This window comes from Physella acuta, unplaced genomic scaffold, assembly GCF_028476545.2.
Source record: "Physella acuta isolate Inbredline_101_S28 unplaced genomic scaffold, ASM2847654v3 ptg000820l, whole genome shotgun sequence".
Taxonomy (NCBI): domain Eukaryota; kingdom Metazoa; phylum Mollusca; class Gastropoda; family Physidae; genus Physella; species Physella acuta.
The window spans coordinates 567,540-587,713 of record NW_026732338.1 but is presented as its reverse complement, the minus strand read 5'-3'; the positions used below and the strand labels follow the sequence as shown (position 1 = coordinate 587,713).

General features: G+C 34.2%; 1 protein-coding gene across 5 annotated transcripts; it reads right to left on the bottom strand.

Moving 5' to 3' along the window:
- Window positions 1-4,709: 4,709 nt before the first annotated feature.
- On the bottom strand, window positions 4,710-19,450 carry LOC131951669 (STE20-related kinase adapter protein alpha). 5 transcript variants are annotated; one of them, XM_059314024.1, is made up of 13 exons: window positions 19,402-19,450; window positions 13,663-13,740; window positions 10,993-11,073; window positions 10,711-10,816; window positions 10,189-10,307; window positions 9,348-9,456; window positions 9,018-9,141; window positions 8,257-8,428; window positions 8,043-8,147; window positions 7,796-7,874; window positions 6,354-6,477; window positions 5,602-5,726; window positions 4,710-5,515 (listed from the first exon to the last, which is right to left on the bottom strand). In XM_059314024.1, the coding sequence occupies exons 2-13, from the start codon at window positions 13,672-13,674 to the stop codon at window positions 5,442-5,444; spliced, it is 1,230 nt and encodes a 409-aa protein (XP_059170007.1). In that variant the 5' UTR covers window positions 13,675-13,740; window positions 19,402-19,450; the 3' UTR covers window positions 4,710-5,441. The 5 variants fall into 5 exon arrangements, with proteins under 5 accessions (XP_059170007.1, XP_059170009.1, XP_059170005.1 ...); XM_059314026.1 differs by lacking the exon at window positions 19,402-19,450 and adding an exon at window positions 13,389-13,460 and having other exon boundaries at window positions 13,663-13,746; XM_059314022.1 differs by having other exon boundaries at window positions 4,711-5,515; window positions 10,711-10,819.
- Between the last annotated feature and the right edge of the window lie 724 nt (window positions 19,451-20,174).

Below are 20,174 nucleotides of genomic sequence, written 5' to 3'. Positions count from 1 at the left end.
AAACAACATATCAAGACACAGCAGAAAAAAAAAAGCTGGTATTGAATGAATTCAATGATGTGTACCTCGAGTCAACAGTGATGTGTACATCATTGAGACAACAGCTGTGATGTGTACATCATTGAGACAGCAGCTGTGATGTGTACCTCAAGTCAACAGTGATGTGTACATCATTGAGACAACAGCTGTGATGAGTACATCATTGAGACAGCAGCTGTGATGTGTACCCGAAGTCAACAGTGATGTGTACATCATTGAGACAACAGCTGTGATGTATACCTCAAGTCAACAGTGATGTGTACATCAACAACATATCAAGACACAGCAGAAAAAAAAGCTGGTATTGAGTGAATTCAATGATGTGTACCTCGAGTCAACAGTGATGTGTACATCATTGAGACAACAGCTGTGATGTGTACATCATTGAGACAGCAGCTGTGATGTGTACCTCAAGTCAACAGTGATGTGTACATCATTGAGACAACAGGTGTGATGAGTACATCATTGAGACAGCAGCTGTGATGTGTACCTGAAGTCAACAGTGATGTGTACATCATCGAGACAACAGCTGTAATGTGTACATCATTGAGACAACAGCTGTGATGTGTACATCATTTAGACAACAGCTGTGATTTGTAGCTCATTGAGACAACAGCTGTGATGTGTTGCTCATTGAGACAACTGTGATGTGTACATCATTGAGACAACAGCTGTGATGTGTACATCATTGAGACAACAGCTGTGATGTATTGCTCATTAAGACAACAGCTGTGATGTGTACATCATTGAGACAACAGCTGTGATGTGTACCTCAAGTCAATAGTGATGTGTTGCTCATTGAGACAACAGCTGTGATGTGTACCTCAAGTCAATAGTGATGTGTACATCATTGAGACAACAGCTGTGATGTGTTGCTCATTGAGACAACAGCTGTGATGTGTTGCTCATTAAGACAACAGCTGTGATGTGTAGCTCATTGAGACAACAGCTGTGATGTGTTGCTCATTAAGACAACAGCTGTGATGTATTGCTCGTTGAGACAACAGCTGTGATGTGTACATCATTGAGACAACAGCTGTGATGTGTAGCTCATTGAGACAACAGCTGTGATTTGTAGCTCATTGAGACAACAGCTGTGATGTGTACATCATTAAGACAACAGCTGTGATGTGTACATCATTAAGACAACAGCTGTGATGTGTACATCATTGAGACAACAGCTGTGATGTGTACATCATTAAGACAACAGCTGTGATGTGTACATCATTGAGACAACAGCTGTGATGTGTACATCATTGAGACAACAGCTGTGATTTGTACATCATTGAGACAACAGCTGTGATGTGTACATCATTGAGACAACAGCTGTGATGTGTACATCATTGAGACAACAGCTGTGATGTGTACATCATTGAGACAACAGCTGTGATGTGTACATCATTGAGACAACAGCTGTGATGTGTACATCATTGAGACAACAGCTGTGATGTGTACATCATTGAGACAACAGCTGTGATGTGTACATCATTGAGACAACAGCTGTGATGTGTACATCATTGAGACAACAGCTGTGATGTGTACATCATTGAGACAACAGCTGTGATGTGTAGCTCATTGATAGCTGTGTTAGACTAGATCTAGAATTTACACTATTAAATCTATATCTAGCAGTTTTGATGATCTAGAACGCTAGATTTAATCTAGATCCTAGTACTCAAGTAGAGTATTAGACTAGTCTATTATTTTATTGTGCCTAACATTTTTTTAACTGCAAACGGTATAAAAGAACAAAAGTGCTGGCAGAAGATCCACCAAAAATTTTTCTAGAAAGTTGCAACTTCTGCAGTGCTTAGCTAATTGGAAATCAACCTACTGGGGGGCTACAGATGACACAGAGAGTCCTAACAAGAATAAAGCACAGGCTGATCCAATCCAGCAAAGAAATTCTGCCTCTAAGCGAAAACTTACTTATTGGGATGCAGAACATACTTCCCCTGCACAGTTTACATCAAATCTGCCCAAAAGTTTTGCTGCCTTTCATGAAATGCAACACCTCTTTGCTGAACTTGTGTGCCCCTATTGCCATGAGGCTACTTTACAGGTCATGGTAGACAGTAGCAAGTCAGAAGGCTTGGCACTCTGTTGCGTTATCCACTGTACTACGTCATTGGCTAAAATAGATTCCTTTATGTATGATGTCTACCACCAGTTTGTAGCAGGGTGGCTAAATGCTGATATTGGATATGAAGGAGCTGACAGATTTTGTGGTGTAACAGGAATAATACATTTAATTTAATAAGCATACAAATGCCATTTTGAATGCCTCAAAGGTATTCTCCTCTCTACAAAAAAAGAAAAAACAATACAAAAAGTTAGTAGAGGTTCACTGTGCAAATGGCTCAGAGACATTAGATGTGGCAGTCAGTTTTGATGTATCCTGGCAGAAAGAGGCTGCACAAGTAAACATGGAATCAGTGTTTCTTCCAGACTTTTTTCTAGAGGGGTGGGGGTGGGGGTGGGGGCAGTGTTTCTTCCAGACTTCTTTCTCTAAGGGGGGGCACTCAATATTTTCCAGGGGGGGAGGGGAGTGCGGTCAACATTTTTCCGGGGGCGGACACTAGTATTGTAGTAAAAGTGTATGTTTACTATATACATTCCATCTTGTTCGGCGGGTTAGACTCCCCCCCCCCCTCCCCCCCCCCCCCCCAAAGAGATGCCTGGAAGAAACTGTGCATGGAATTGGTGTAGTCATCGAGTTTGAGACAAGACTAGTAGTTAGTAATTGATTACCACATACTATCAGTAAGAATAATTATTTTTGTAAATTGATCTTATAATCATGATCATATTAATTTCATTTTCCTACATATGGGGAATATATTATACTAAATGTTGTTCATTTTCAGACATGTGCAATCACTGGCCAAGACTTGAAAAAAATTCTCCAGACTATGTTAGATGGCTAGCACAAGGAAGACTGCTGCGCTAACCATACCCGGTCAGCTGGGGCAATAGGGGTAGCTGGTGCCAAAGTGCTTTGGGGTGGATCTTCTGAGTGCCCTGAGGTACACTAAACTTATTTGTGATAATGACTCAAAAACTTTGGTGGAGCTGCAGAAATTGTCACCATACAGAAGAAGGAGGAGTGTGTAAACATGTAAACAAGAGACTCTGAGTTTGGTGTCAGATGTGATAAGGTGTGACTGGGTGGCACAAAATCCAGAAGCTCGACACAGGCATGCTTCCAATCAGTTTACTTTTTACAACCTAATCAAAATTGTTTTCCTTTTGCATAGTTAATATTGCTTCAGAGGTTTTTATTCTTTTGCTTCTTTACAGGCTAAGATAGGCTTTCTGCAGCTATATTACAAGAATGCTGTCATCAGCAACAATGTCCAGGAGCTACAAAATAAACTATGGGCATCATACTACCACTGTACATCAACATTAAGCCAACACATGATATGTGTCCTGATGGAGAAAGCTCCTGGTGTTTTTACAAAAAGGCACAAGGAGAGGCTGTCCCAGTCATGAAAAAATAAACCATTTTAAAATAAAGTTGTGGCTCACTACGTGAAGCCAGTGTATGAGTGGCTAACTCACAATAAACTAATGTCTCTGGGTGTGCTGGGTGTGACCCAGATTGAGAGCTTTCACTCAGTAGTTTGGTCACATTACCCTCAGCACATATTTGTAGGCAGTGAAAGTGTAGCTATAGCCACATAGGAGTGTTAGAATTTGTAGGAGTGTTAGAATTTGTCAAGGCCATAGGCTACAGTGTAACTAGGGAAATGGAAAGTCTGGGTGCTAAAAGGGATCAGGGTAGAGTTTGTAGGGCTGTGAAGGGGAAATGACTGAGGTAAAACATAGGAGGGCAAGAGGACTTTAAATATTAGCAGGGAAGAGGGTTTTGTTGTTGCAGAGGGAAATCTTTATTTAGCTGGGGCTGTGGATGATTAGGTTCATTACTTTCTCTTCTCATTTCTATTCTCAGTTTCTCATGTTTTATTAGAAATTATTAATACATCATTTCTATTGATCTTTGAATGTTTTTCACTTTGTAACCCATGAATAAATGAAATTTTTTTTTTTAAATTGTAAATTCACATTTTTATTTCTTTTTTTTTTTTGGTTTTAGGAATGTTTGTAATTTGATGTCTGATTCTTTTTCTGACAGCTTAGCCATTTATACTTTTACAAGTTTTCTTAGTAAATAAACATGTTCACCTTTCTAAAATCAACTTTGAAATAGTTTTTCATGTTTTACGATTTTTCTAACTTTGGAAAACTATACAGTATATTACTCAATAAGAAAAGGTAAAACAGGATTGAAATTTCCAATGATCATTTCACATACATTAATCTAGAGAATGACCGAAGGGATTTTCCTTCTTTTGTTAGTTTCTTTTTAATCTTTTTTTTATTGGTATGGGTTGACTTTTTTTGGTTGCGCCCCAAAGCAGATTTCAGGGAAAAAATTATATATAACATTTTTAAAATAAGATATAAATAAATCCTTAGGTCATTCAGTATAATAGTACAAGTCAAAGCAAACAGTGAAGTTTCAACTTATTCTGTCTTTGGGTCCACAAAATATTTAAGTATAGTTTGTTGCTAAAATTATGTAAATTTAACGCAAGATCATCACCTAATTAATTTTTCTTTTTAAAACGAAGTTTTAAAATGCTATTTGATACTTATGTTAACATATGTACATCTTGCTATACAATTTCTTTATAAAACTTTGTCTGACCTAAGCCAAAAACATTTTTTGGTTATTACTTGGTCGTTATAAAAAAGATGGCATTGAAAATCATCTCTAATTTCTATTCAAACATTGAAAACAAATGTCTTTATTGTGATCACTACAAAAACTTTGAAAGACATACAACATTGTGAAAATGCTTGTTTGATTTTTAATTTTAAGTATGTATTTATAAAATTCATAGCATCATTCTAAGCACCAACACAACATATACTGAGATTCTTTCAGGATTTAGACATTCTTCACCTCACATTGAAAACTGTTTTAAGAAGATGATATAATAAAATACTAGATCATTTATCACAGAAGGTGACTGTCAATACAGAATATTAAAATATTTCTTTGATTCAAAAGATTGACATCATTTTAATTTAAAGCAGGATCTTTCATTTATCATATATTTGTTTCATTTTAAACAATAAAGCGGACTATTTAAATAGCAGTCACCATGATTTTACCAACTAAAGCGTCTTTAAAAATCTGCAAACTTTTAAGCTGTCTTTAGAAATGTAACCATTAAAGATGCACATTTTATTCATTGAACCATTCAAAACAATAAACAAATTTAAGAAAAATATGTATATCTGTATCACAAACAATTAGGTTTATGTCAGTGAGTTAAAAATGTATATAAAATTCATAAAAGTCATTATATTCATAGCATGGAGTTCATAATTCAAAAGGTCCAATCATCTTGCATTGAAACTTCACTCATTTTCCTAGAAAAATCTTCTTCCTCTACCAAAAGAGCTGTGAATACACAAGCAAAATTTTCCTTAAAAAGCTGCCAATTGCAAAATAAAATAAATTTTTAAAAAACAAAAAAAAAGGCTCACCTTTTGGTGCCTTAGCAATGTCACTGAGTGGCGTTACAGGTTGTAACAAAGACGGCAGCACGGACGAGGATTTGTTTTTGATAGCCTTGAACAGTGCATGGCTCAGTAACTGTGTGGCTGAAGGTCTGGTCAAATATTTCACAGCAGTTTTAGATCACATAAAACATTGGCAACAACACATAGTAAACATTTTATTTAGATCACATAAAACATTGGCAACAACACATAGTAAACATTTTATTTAGATCACATAAAACATTGGCAACAACACATTAGCAAACATTTTATTTAGATCACATAAAACATTGGCAACAACACATAGTAAACATTTCATTTAGATCACATAAAACATTGGCAACAACACATAGTAAACATTTTATTTAGATCACATAAAACATTGGCAACAACACATAGTAAACATTTCATTTAGATCACATAAAACATTGGCAACAACACATTAGCAAACATTTTATTTAGATCACTTAAACATTGATTAAACATTTTATTTAGATCACATGAAACATTGGCAACAACACACAAGTGAAGAACTGATAGAACCAATTAATTTGTACTTTGACCACAAGTCATTGTTAGAAAAACCAGTCATATAAAATAGTCTCAAATTACAGCATGTGATTTGAGTAAGTTGTAAGACAAAGCTAAATGAGACAACTTAGGAAGATTACAGCATGTGATTTGTGTAAGACAAAGCTAAATGAGACAGCTTAGGAAAATTAAAAAGAATCTGAAACCTGCAAAGTTGGTCCCTCTCCAGGCAAACAGACACAAAATCATGCAAGTGTGGGGAAAATGTTCTTCTAAAGAAAATGGCATCAGCTTTCTCTTGTGTGGTAGCAGTCTGATCTTCAATATCATCTAGGACAATAGAAAGATAACACATCATAACAATAGACTGAAATGTAAGGTAATCAACCAAGCAAACAGTTTTGATTTTGGAATAAAAGGTTAATTTATAAAGTGTGTAATTATATGTAGGCAGTCTTATAAGTTGAAAAATATTGTTCTGAGCAATAATGAAGTTTTAAAAAGAACTAGGCCATTAGCAACCATTTGTAAACATATCAAGGCAAATGATAGTGTATCAAGGGAGACAAATATTCATAAGACAACTAAAATCCCAGGCTTTAAATAATCTTTGTGAAACTAGTGCCACAACAAGCACCAACCATATATCATTAGTCAGATCAAGCACCACACCAGATGTCATGTGCCAGATCAAGCACCACACCAGATGTCATGTGCCAGATCAAGCACCACACCAGATGTCATCTGTCACATCAAGCACCACACCAGATGTCATCTGTCACATCAAGAACCACACCAGATGTCATGTGCCAGATCAAGCACCACACCAGATGTCATGTGCCAGATCAAGCACCACACCAGATGTCATCTGTCACATCAAGAACCACACCAGATGTCATGTGCCAGATCAAGCACCACACCAGATGTCATGTGCCAGATCAAGCACCACACCAGATGTCATCTGTCACATCAAGAACCACACCAGATGTCATGTGCCAGATCAAGCACTACACTAGATGTCATGTGCCAGATCAAGCACCACACCAGATGTCATGTGCCAGATCAAGCACCACACCAGATGTCATGTGCCAGATCAAGCACCACACCAGATGTCATCTGTCACACCAAGAACCACACCAGATGTCATGTGCCAGATCAAGCACTACACTAGATGTCATGTGCCAGATCAAGCACCACACCAGATGTCATGTGCCAGATCAAGCACCACACCAGATGTCATGTGCCAGATCAAGCACCACACCAGATGTCATCTGTCACACCAAGAACCACACCAGATGTCATGTGCCAGATCAAGCACCACACCAGATGTCATGTGCCAGATCAAGCACCACACCAGATGTCATGTGCCAGATCAAGCACCACACCAGATGTCATGTGCCAGATCAAGCACCACACCAGATGTCATGTGCCAGATCAAGCACCACACCAGATGTCATCTGTCACATCAAGAACCACACCAGATGTCATGTGCCAGATCAAGCACTACACTAGATGTCATGTGCCAGATCAAGCACTACACTAGATGTCAAGTATCAGATCAAAGATCATCCCAGATGTCATGTGCATGGGCTCTCCTGGTTACTAGATTTATTTTTGATAAAGAAGATATTGAATGTCAGTACCATACCGTCATCAATGACAAATTCACCAACAGTCGTAGAATCAGCTAGTTTTGGTTTTGTAGCATTTAACTTTTCTAGCAACATCTGCAATAAAGTTAACACATTGTTTATATTTACTATTAACTAACTGTTAACATTTCATACAAAACTACATATAGAAGTAATATTCATGCCTTTCAAAATAATTGTATTAACAATGACATTTACATCATATTTTACAGTAAGTTTATATTAGGTTAAAATATAATGTACCTGAGTGGCAGACATATCAGAAAATGGAGACTGTCCATTGGCTAGTTCACACGCCAATATTCCCATGCTATAAATATCTGATTTGTAGTTGTAGCCTGCCAAATTCTAAACAAATTTTTTTTTTTAATGAAAAATAATTTCTTGAAACTTGAACTGACTGCATTAATAAAGTTATGAAAGTTGTAATGTCAAACCAAACTTGAGAGTTACAAACCTGTTCTAATAACTCTGGACTGTAACAATGAACACAATCAATGGTGTGCATTGGGAAATCATGTACTTTTCTAAGTCTTTTGCCATTCTGTATTGTGTTAAAACAGTTGTGTAATCCTGACAGACAGACCTGACCATTTTTTGAAATCAGCACATGGCTTGCTTTAATGCCCCTGTCAATATAAAACAACAATTTGGTTAAAAGATTTTATTTTTAAGTAATTTTAGGTAACATTAAAATAAATAAAAACTAACAACACATTTTTAAAATTATTCTAATTCTAAATAGCTGTGTGCTGGACAGAATTTCCAATCTAAATTTAAAGAATATGGCAGACAAGTGCCAGTGAAGTAAAAAATAAAAGAAAGGAAGAGGGGGTGGACGAAACACCAGCAGAAAGACCATCAAACCACTAGACGGGTGCTTGAGTGCAGACCAAAATATCCAGTAGGAAACTATTTGAAAATGAGATAAGGGACGCTGGAATTCATGGCCAGACTTTAAAAAGTGTCCATAAATTGTGTCCATTGCCAGAGTGTCATCTCAGCTCTATCATGCAAGTTTTGTTTATGCACTCATTTTGTGCTGTCCAACAAACAAATAGTAAATGGTATATAAGGGGGGGAGGGGGCGGGGGAAGAAGTATTTGTCTTTTGTAATTGTACAGAAGGAATGTGTTTTGAATTTTAATGCAATCACAAAGTACTTTTTATGTTGAAATGGATTTTGTTACTATTTTTGACATCTGAAAGAAAATGTACCTGTGAATTATTCCTCTATGATGTATATATTCTAAGGCTAGAAGTACGTCTCTTAAAATAAAAACAATAGCTTGCTCTGGTAACCCAGAGTTAAAGTATGCATGGATCAAGTCCTTACATGAGCCTGTGAACAAGAACGCAAGTCAAATCTAAAAATCTAAATGTTAACAAACTTTAGTGTTTATTGCTAAAACAATGACAAATCAAATGGCTTAACTATTCATATTTTAAGTTATCAATTAAAAATGTAATTATCACATTGAAAGAAAAACAAAAACCATTTCAGCACAACATATTTTTAGAAATAATTAGAAATTGAAATGAATTTACCAAATGCCATAAGTGGCATGATACTCCATAACTCTTGTCCAGAAATAAAACTGCAGTGAATGGGCAACAAACAGGGGTGAGAGAGTTGCTGGGTTATGATGATTTCATTCTGGAGGTAAAGTTTACAGTTTCAGCAACACTAGGAGTAGCTATCTAATTTAAAATTAGCTGTTAGGGCATGCCTTAACGCTTTAGCCTAAAGAAAAAAAAGTTTTCAAATTTTCACCAATGAGTTTAATAACTGTGAAGACCAACTAAAATTTCCAGCTCTAAATAAAGTTTAAATTCTGGTCCTTAAATATACCCTATTTAAGTATTATTTGTAATAGCTTGGCCGCTTGTGTACCCTGACCACCCCCAGAGCTATACCAGTGGAAGTGTAAACTCCGACCATGTCCCCAGAGCTATACCAGTAGAAGTATAAACTCCTGGTTGGTTCAACCAAGCTGGGAAGGTATGCATGGGTAGTGGTCAGATAAAAGCTAGTACACTGGCCCTTCAGGTTGAGGGTTGCGCAACGGGGCAGCAACCTTATAGTAAGGTCAGCAACCTTATATCATAAAAAATAACTTGCTACAGAAACAAAGACAGCTCAGACCAGAGAAAGAATGGATCTCCCGATGGAGAATTTATAAATACTGGATACACCTGGGGACAGTTGGAGAGACTAGTCCAGGACAGAGACGCCTGGAAAGCTCTTGTCAGCCGCCTATGTTCCAGGAGGGGCGGCAGACAAACCTAACTAACCTAACTATTCCTAATACATTATTATACCTAAATCTTAAGAAAATCCAGTTTGAAATTGAGTAGCAATGAGCAATAGTTGAAAACTTGCACCAACCTGCAAATATGACAGCTTGTTATCCCATTCTTCTACATTGATTCTTTTCACAGCTACTAAAGACTCTGATGGTTTGTGCTTTGCCAAAGAAATAGTTGAAGCATTAAGATGACCTTTCCCTGTATAAGTTAAAATATTATTATAATGTTACATTTCAGCCAATGCAATTTAGAAAAGCTGGGAAAAAAATTTCCACAAAATTGTAAAGATATGTCTGTTTCAAACATATATTTTTTCTTATAAATACTTCAAATTATTGCAAATTTTAAAATTTAAACAAATTAAGGTATTTGAAGATTATGAATATGACATAAATATGAATGGATGGGGTTAGCAGTGGTTTATCATTCTGTTGTATAAATAACAACTCATATTTCTCTTATGCAAAACATTTTCAATCTCTTTAACTTTAGTGACATTTTCTTTACATCTAAAATCTAACTTTAAAAAAATAGTTGTTTGATTTTCTCATCACAAATATGATATTGTCAAATAGAATTTTGTTATAAGAAAGAAGCTCACCAATGGTTACAATCAATTCATACTGGGCAATGTTAGGGCTGTATATCTTGAATGTCTGGGAACTCATCCTAGCATTGATCTGTCTACTACTGTCTTGCTTCTTTGACTGCTATACAGTGGTGATATTTGGTAAACAACAGCTTGACATGATATCCATATAAATAAAATACTTTAACAATCAAATTCACTGAGTGTTACTTAAAGATTATTAATATACTTTACACACATGTATATTTTATTACCCCCCCCCCCCCATCACAATGATAACTGGAAATACTTTACCTTTTTGGGAACTTCTTTGCTAATCTTGTCAAAAGAATTTGCTTCAAACAGTTTACTTTCCTTTGATGAACAAGCACAATTCTAGAAAAAGTATTCATTAAAGTACAATAAATTGTATGATATGAAACACAGAGTATGCTGAGACCAGAAGACTGGCGATTGATAAAACTCAATTATTTTTAAAACGCAACACAAATATCCTATCTGTTGTCTTGATGTGTGCAAGAGTATTGATAAGTGTACACAAAATATGAGCCACTTTTAGTTATAATTAGAAATCAATTGTAGCATATTCACATCTGGGTCAAGTCATTTGAATTAATCTGAAGTAAGATTTTTGGAAAATAACAAAAAGGTCATTTAAAGATCCTCTCCAGAAAAACTTGTTGCTGAAGCACTGTAAACAAAAGATAAGAAAGTAAGATTGTACACGCTAAAGGAAGTGGGTACAAATAACGACAAACCACAGAACCATTAGTAAAAATGAAATGTTTCCCCTGTACCAATGGAAAGATATGTTTGGTCTTTTTTGTCAACAAGACTTCAAAGAGTGTAATAAGAAATCTAACATTGTTCAGCTTAATAAAAGCTTACTTCTTTTTTACTTTTACAAGTTTGTTTTGAAAAAATCCTCTAAGCTCAATATATAATACTAAGAGGCTTTGAGGAATAAACTGGTAAACATGTTAATTAAATAAGAAAATTTTGCAAAAATAGTTACAAACAAAAAATGTGTATATGCAAGACACTGAATATGTTTGACAATTTTATAAGCTGATATTATTGTTACTCATCTTTTAGACTTTCTTGAATATTCTTATATAACACTACGGGATGGCTACTCGGGATATAGACAATATTTTAAATCCACTTTTAATTACTTAAACTTTTTAAAATAGAATAGAATCTTGTAGAAAAAAGAATTGCACACCAAGTGAACGCCAAATAAAGCGTGTATAATAGTGTGGAATATTATTAGTACTTTATAAATTCACATGCGTTTTTTGTGAAATCGGAAATACCATAAATTACTACTTCTGGTCAACGGAAGTTACTCATAATTTGATAGAAGGCAGAGAATTAGATCTTTTACTTATATGTGAAATTTCATTTATCTATCTGAAATAGTACTCAAGTTATAGGCATTTGACAAATTGAATGTAGAATAAGTTCCACTTCCGGTTATCAGAAATCGCTGTAAAGTTGATACGGATCTACAAATTTGATATAATACTTATATATGAAATTTCATCAACCTAGCTGTAACGGTACTCAAGTTATCATGTTTACAGACAGACAGACACACACACACACACACAGACATACGGACAAGATTGCAAAACTATGTTTTTCCGACTCAGGGAGGTGTAAAACATCAAGATTTCCAAAAATCTTGATTTTTTTTTTGCACGATTACACTACTTTCTCTATATTTGATTTTTTTTTTAAATTTGCAATTCAACACTATTTTCTTGAAAATGGTAGCTACAGTGAGGAATACTAAATTTACTAAATTGTAATCACATCATATCTGCAGACCAATTTTAAGTACAAAACTTGAGGTTGTAAAGATGTTTCTAATCAGTGTCCATTGAACAACTTTTAAAAGCAGCACAGAAATGAATCATCAGCAAATGGGATAATTAATCAATCACAAATATCATTATTGAATGAATATACCTAGGCAGATGAGGCTTGTAAGCTAGGAACAGCAACCCATATAGGAAAAACTGCTGGGTGGACAAAGGCTATGGGAGCAAATCCAGAAAGAAAGCCGGGGGAAGTCAGAACCAATGGCCATATGGCATATAACATGTTGAGATGAAATATTTAATTGTGTTGAATGAAAGTTCCCTTCAATGTTACAATTAAGAACAAAGAAGAATGGGGGAAAAATATAAATAATAAAATGATAATTTAGTATAGCTTTATACAGTTTACATTTCTGCTAAGTTCTTTGCACCTCTCCCACACACTATGCTTGTGCTCCCAAAGAAAGACCTGCCTCCCAAATGGTGACAGTTAAATTGGAAAACTGATATGTTAAATGGTGCCTTAGTATGCCCAAACTTATAAAATAAAAAAAGGAAATGTCACAGAAAAAATAACAAATTAACTAAAACTTATAACAGAATACATGTTAATTAAAATTATAAAAATATTAACCAAAATGTTTTGGTGTTAAAGATATTTTTCAAAATTAAATTTAAAATGTTTAATGATTTAAGAATGTAAATTCCAATCTAAAACTTTACAATATTATAGCTGCATATTAAGTTGAAAAAATGATAATATAATGCAAAATTTAAATAGGTTGGATACCACTTCAGATAACACACCACAATTTAATTTTTAAATAATTTCATAGTAACAAACAAAAATTTACTTTTACTTACCATCTAATCCCTTGAAATCCATTTCAATGCAATAAATTTACAAAAGAAATATGCACACACAGGTTATTTATACTGTTTTGATAATAATAATAATAGTCATTAGGTTTCCTAAACTCAACAAGACAGTAAGTAGATGCTGGAATATGCCAGGAAAAAAAATGGAAGGATAGGAAAAGTTTTAACTAGTAGTACAAAAAAAGAAGTTTTAGCTTAAACATGGGTTATTTTTTTTTAATCATTTTAGTACATTAAGATATAAGTATAGGATACTTACAAAAAGAGACATTGGTTCTTTAGATTTTTCTCTTAAGCTCCTAAGTAAATTCAATTTTACAAACTAGTTTAATGAAGTCTGTAAAAAAAAAAAAAAAATTAAAATTGTAATAATTGAAATTGGCAAACAAATGTGTATTGGTCAGTGGGGCTAGCACAAAAAGAAATTAGTGGGGACAAGGGTTAATAATTTTTTAGAATACACTGATATATAGCATAAACATATTTCAAATACACCATAGTTTCTTTGCAACGGATATAATGGGTTCATCACCATCTTTTCTTTTGGTGTCCAAAATGTAACTGCCAAAGAAAGCTCTTTCCACTTGGCCGGTCTCTAGCAACTTTCTTTGCAGTTCCCTAAGACAGTCTGACTCTTGTCAGTTGTTTTTCTGCTGTGCACCAAAATGACTACCTTGGGCTTCATTGTCTTTTTTTGTTTTTGAGCCGTTTAGTTCAGTACCATTCTTGTAATCCTTAATTTTAATACATGGCCTTCTATTTTCTGTTACTTCTGAAACTTCTCATTATAACCTATAATTGGAGATTGTAGATGCTTTTTAGCCTTTGCAATCATGTTGTTATCAGGGTGCCGACATCTGTGTCACATCAGCATCTGTCATTGTTCCATGGTGGAGAACTCCCCTTTCACTGGTTTAATACATTCTGCTTTGGTTTAGTAGTGTTTTTTTTATTATTAAATAACTTTGCTCAACCTGCAAGACTTGTCTGACATCTACCCGCACAAATTTTCCCATCTTTCTTATCATTCTTGTTAGTGTAGCTCTAGGGGTTGTTGGATACACAAGCTGCCAGTATACTAGGTGGCCTTACTAAATTTTAAATTGAATTCATTGGTGTGTTATTTTAAACTAATTCCATTGCAAAGAATATCAGTCACAAATAAGCTGAACACTAAATTTCAAACCCCAAACTGTTTTAGGGACTAAAATGATTGAGTTACAAAAAAAACTGAATCTTGTTTCATTGCAGATGAAATTTAAGTTAACTCTAAAAGTTATCATATGACAAACCAACCAATAAAATTTTACTCATACAACCTATTTTTTTATGTTCCTTTACTTTCAATGATGTTATATCCACACAGTTTATTAATAATCAACCATATTTTATTTGACTTGATAATACAGTGTAAAATTATAGTTAGAGATTCAGGGGAGGTCACTCTAATTTTCAAAGGGCTGCTGTTTATATAGCAAATTTTGCTTGCAAGCACTGCTGTTTGTATTAAAGCCATAATAATAAGTCACATTTTTACACATTACTAGCCTTGGCTGATTTTACATACCTAAAATCATACTAAAATGATAGATTACCATATTTAATCCATTAGGCACTAATTTTCAAGTTTTTAGTTTGTTTTAAACTAAATTACTTAATTTAATATTTATTGTCACTCACTGCCATGACATGACAAACCTCTCCATGACAACACATGTTATATCACTCTTACATTTGAGGCAAACCACGAATCAGTTTGACTTTTTAGTTGGCTATGCTTTTCTGGCATATAGATCTATAGCCCAGCTGCCACCTATGGTTTGTTTTTATATTGCGAAAACCACCCCGCCATTTTGCTCGTGGTAAACATTTTAAACAGTAATTTTAAGAAGGTCACTGGAACTAAGACGAAAAATCATCAGAAGTCATGCATCCGGTGTGTACGCCATATTATTGTTAGCAATCGGCCACACCTCCGGGTAAGCGAGTAATACTGTTTACTGTTAAGTGTTTAGAACTGTTTAGTAGTTAGGCCAACGTGTTGAGTGTTGTCTTGATGAGACAGGGATAAACACCATAAATACTTAAATACTAGATATAAATAGGCTATTAAAATAGATTCTTAAAAAATATTATATACTTAAGCTTTACACTAGAACTCTTTGCTAGCTATACTACGTGTATAAACCCTCAACCCCTGACGACCAGAAGCGCAACTGCTCGACCACACAGTCCAGATAGTTTTGTCAGAAGAATAAAGCTAAAAGAGTAATTGATCACATTGTGCAGTTAAAAAAGAATAAATTGAGTCTGTTGCGCAGCTATTAATAGTATTTAAATTGAGCCCATTGCACAGAAATTTAGGTCATTGCTTTTTGCATCTTTTCCCGGCCAGATAGCGCTTGGGTGGAAAATCTTTATCCAAAGAGTCACTTCGTTAAATTATAATGGTTTAGACAATCCAAAGAGTAAATAATTATTAATTGGGGTAATTATTCACTATGGGTTTAGTAATTTTACTAATTTAGTTTTACTAGTTATAGATACATGAAATCTGTCAAGGTTAGTAATGTGAAAAAAAGGTGAGTTATTAAATTTTAGTAATTAGGTCTATTTCACATTTTTAGGAAGATTTTAATGTTTTAAAAGTTACAAGAATGTTTCAAAAATTCCACTCATGAACCTGTTTTAAACAATTGAATTAAAACTTTTCAGTAATAAAGAAAGACTAACGATGATTTCATTTACTTTAGCAGCCATCTTGTTTAAGCTTTTTTTTTGGTAAAATTGTAGTTAGAGATTCAGGGGAAACCACTCTAATTTAGAGATGGCCGCTGTTTATGTAGCAAATCTTGCTTGCAAACACTTTAAAGTTAATTTCTGGCCTATATTGCTGTATTTAGCCATTGCTTTTGGTTTATTATTCAGTTATCTATTATATTTGACACAGATAGAGTCTATATCACAATATACTTCTATTTAAGCCATAACAATGAGGCAACTTTTTTCACATTACTAGCCTCGGCCGATTTTACACACCTAAAATGATAGATTACCTTAAATATTAAAGGCCGATGCTAGCCGGAAAAAAGATACGCATGCGCAATGGAGAGAAACTACTACTTGCCAATGCGGCGATGTTTTCGATGGTACTGCGCATGCGTGTGTTTACAACCGCAGAAACCTCAAAAACCTAACCTTAATCCTATCCCTACCCCTAACCGTAATCCTATCCCTAACCCTAATACTAGCCCTAACCCTAGCCATAGGTCACTGCGCATGCGCAGAACTATCTTTTGCCGACTAAGTGGAGACGTTGGGAAGAAAAATCTTTTTCCAAGTAGGCACTTCGAATATTAAATATGGATGTCTATCTATATATATAATTCTCTTCTTGGATACGGTAGAAAACACCAAGCTGTAAGCGCGCCCATCAGCCCCCTCTCTTCCTCTCTAAGCATACCCCTACCACCCCACCATGGTCTGGTGAGATGTGGTTCACGCTACAATCGTAGAGCCGGGTTTAGTGACGGCTAACGGCTATCAGGGGCAGATAATTTGGTTTGAAACGATTTTAAACTTATGGGAGGTAACTAAGAGTAAGCTGCTTTAACAGGGGGGGGGGGGGGGTAGAGTAGGGGTTGGGGTAAAAGGAGGGGGGGGGGGGGGTTATCTTCCTTAACAACCTACTGATAGTGTTTTAAACAATATTCTCAGTGGCAGCATTGGTACTGTCGAATTTACAAATTATGAATTACTGAAAAGTAGAAAATAAAACAACTAAATAGCAGCATATTATACGTTCGTTATTATAATATTATTATTCAGTGATCATGTTTAAATTGAAAATTGAGTAAATTTTAGATTTAGTGAAAAAAATCTAGATTTAGTAAACAGCGATCATGTAGATTAGAAAGAATGTAGATTATTTAGGTAAAATCACGATATACCGTCGTAAATTATCTGGTGATTTTTGTTGAGTTTCGTTAACATTTGTTACCGTAAACAATATTTTATTTCACCTATGAAATAAAAATAAAGTCAAGTGCCTTAAATGCCTTAAATTAATGTTTTAACTTAATTTAAAGTTGAATTGACAGAAAATTAGCAACAATTAGTAAATCTAAATATTTTTAATAAAGCCGAGTGCAATAATAAATGTTTGTTAAGAAACACAGAAAAAAACTTGCAGAATATTTGCGACAACTAGATCTAGATCTAGTACATTTAAACAAGAAGACGATTAGATTAACTAGTTAAAAGTAGTAAGAAGAACTAGAACTATGTTTAGTAGCAGCAATAGTTAGCACATACTTTTAAAATAATTAATTAGAAATACAAAATAAATAGCTAAACAGTATTTAAAATGCAACTAAAATCAATCCATGCAAATTTTTAAACATTATGTATTAAAAATAATATGACGGCAAACAAATGATGGTTTACAGTATTTCTGGTGGTTTCTGGAACGGCCCGACAAACTACGTCATGGTTTTACTGTTTTTTACTGGTGTACGATTCCGGAATAATAAAGGTCGCTATATCGTGATTTTACCATTATTTAAAAGGCTGATGCTAGCCGGAATAAGATACGCATCCGCAATGGAGAGAAACTACGACTTGCCTTTGCGCCGATCTTTTCGATGGTACTGCGCATGCGTGTGTTTACAACCGCAGAACCCTAACACCAACCCTAATCCTATCCCTAACACTATCCCTAACCCTAATCCTACCCCTAACCCTCATTCTAGCCCTAACCCTAGGTCACTGCGCATGCGCAGAGCTATCTTTTGCCAACTAAGTGGAGACGTTGGGGAGAAAAATCTTCTTCCGAGTAGTCACTTCGTATTTAAAAATATTTTGAAGATTTAGAGAAAGAATTAGAATGTGTCAATGTACTTGAATGTACTAAACTAATGTTATGTAGTATGTAGTAATATGTTGATTAATGACAATTAATATTAATGACTAGGCCTAATTATTAATTATAATTAATTTTAGTAATTTAAATCAATAAATGTAGGCCTAGATGAGTAGATGTCACTAGATATGACAAGGAGGAAAAAAAAACAGGTAGTTGAGGTAGGCCTAGGCGGTAAACCTCCAGTTTAGCGTATTTTATTCCCTGCTTCACGTTCACCTCCAGTTGAGCGTATTTTATTATAAACACAACCGAAACACACAAAAACGTCAGGAAAACACTAGATCTACTTATTTTTTTAATGAATGTGATTTTTAATTAGAAAAAAAAAAAACTATCGAATCTCGAGTAATCGTCAGCGGGAGAAAAATCCTTACACGGTCGCAGGTTCACCGTGAGTTCACATTGACATTGAATTATCAGCATACCTCATAGCTCGGGCAATTGCTATTTGAAATTGTGTTGGTCTCAGTTTTGGGGTCATTGTAAGTTCATTAATGTTTATTTGTAGTAAAAATAGTATCATGCCTGGGAGATACTTGTAACAATACAAACTTAACCGCCTTGCAATTGTGAGTTATGTTTACGTACTTCACCCATTGTCATGAAAATTCTGACACACGAACATTGCACATTCAATATTCTAAATTTGGATTTTTCTCAAGTTTTAACTTTAACAAAACTAAATTATTTTAAAATTATCAAAATCTAAAACAAAGACAGTTTCTTTGTTTTTTTAATTCATTTTTATTAATTTGTAAAACAAAAATACAATACAAATAAATGAATCGTGTTTTCCTATGTTTCGGTTGTTATAATAAAATTCGCTCAACTGGAGGTAAACAAGCAGTGGAGAAATAAAATACGCTAAAATGGAGTTTTACCGGCCTAGGCCTAATTATTATACTAGGTCTAAAATATACTTAAATATAGGTAGTAGAGCTATGTTCTTTATCCTAATAATTATTTAATTAACTGATTTTAAACAAAAGAATAAGAATGAAAAGTTGTTATTGTAAAATAGATGTAGGTAGATTAACTAATAACTAGTTTACTAGCATTTCAATTACATTTAATATTTAACATTAGAGCAGCGAAAGGCTTCTGGTGTTGTTTACAAATTTTCTTAACTGGTTTGAATAAATATCGAAACGAACAAAATAGATACTGACGCCCTTTAGATTATTTAATCTAGATCTAGTCAAAATTGTTAAAACAAATTATTTTGAATCCCCAAGTGCTTTTATATTTAATTTATTAATTTTTACTATACTTTTCACTTTTGAGTTTTATATTAGTTATAGGCCTAGTTATAATTCCGAAATAATTCGAATTCGGCGCTTATATATATTATATTATTAATATTATTTATTCAAAATAACCCTTTCTCCATACAATTTGTTACTGATTGACGATTGTTATTTACTGGGCTTTTTTTGTCAGTAGATTCTATATATTTTACTAGGCCTATATATATATATATATATATATATATATATATATATATATATATATATTATTAGGCCTAATATTATTAATAATATTAAAGGAAGTGGCTATTCGGCCTTATAGTGCATCCAATATTAATAGGTATTACTATTATGAGAGATGGGATAGTATTACGACAATGCTTAATTTAAAGCCACGCCAAAGCAAAAATAACTTGTAATAGTACTAAGCAGATCTTCTTCTTCTTCGTTCTTAATTATTAGTGTTGAAGGGGATCGACATTCATCTGCCTGTGGGACTAAGCAGATAATTTACTAAATTTAGGTCTAGATTCTGCAGTGATCAACCTCCCCACCATAAAATTATAAAAAAAAGTAAGATTATGTGACAAATGGTAAATG

Coding starts and splice junctions, on each gene's coding strand:
- LOC131951669 (XM_059314022.1), bottom strand. Junction 10,820..10,992: donor GCAAAGAAGTTCCCAAAAAG/GTAAAGTATTTC, acceptor ACCACTGTATAG/CAGTCAAAGAAGCAAGACAG. Junction 6,478..7,795: donor TGAATTTGTCATTGATGACG/GTATGGTACTGA, acceptor CTATTGTCCTAG/ATGATATTGAAGATCAGACT.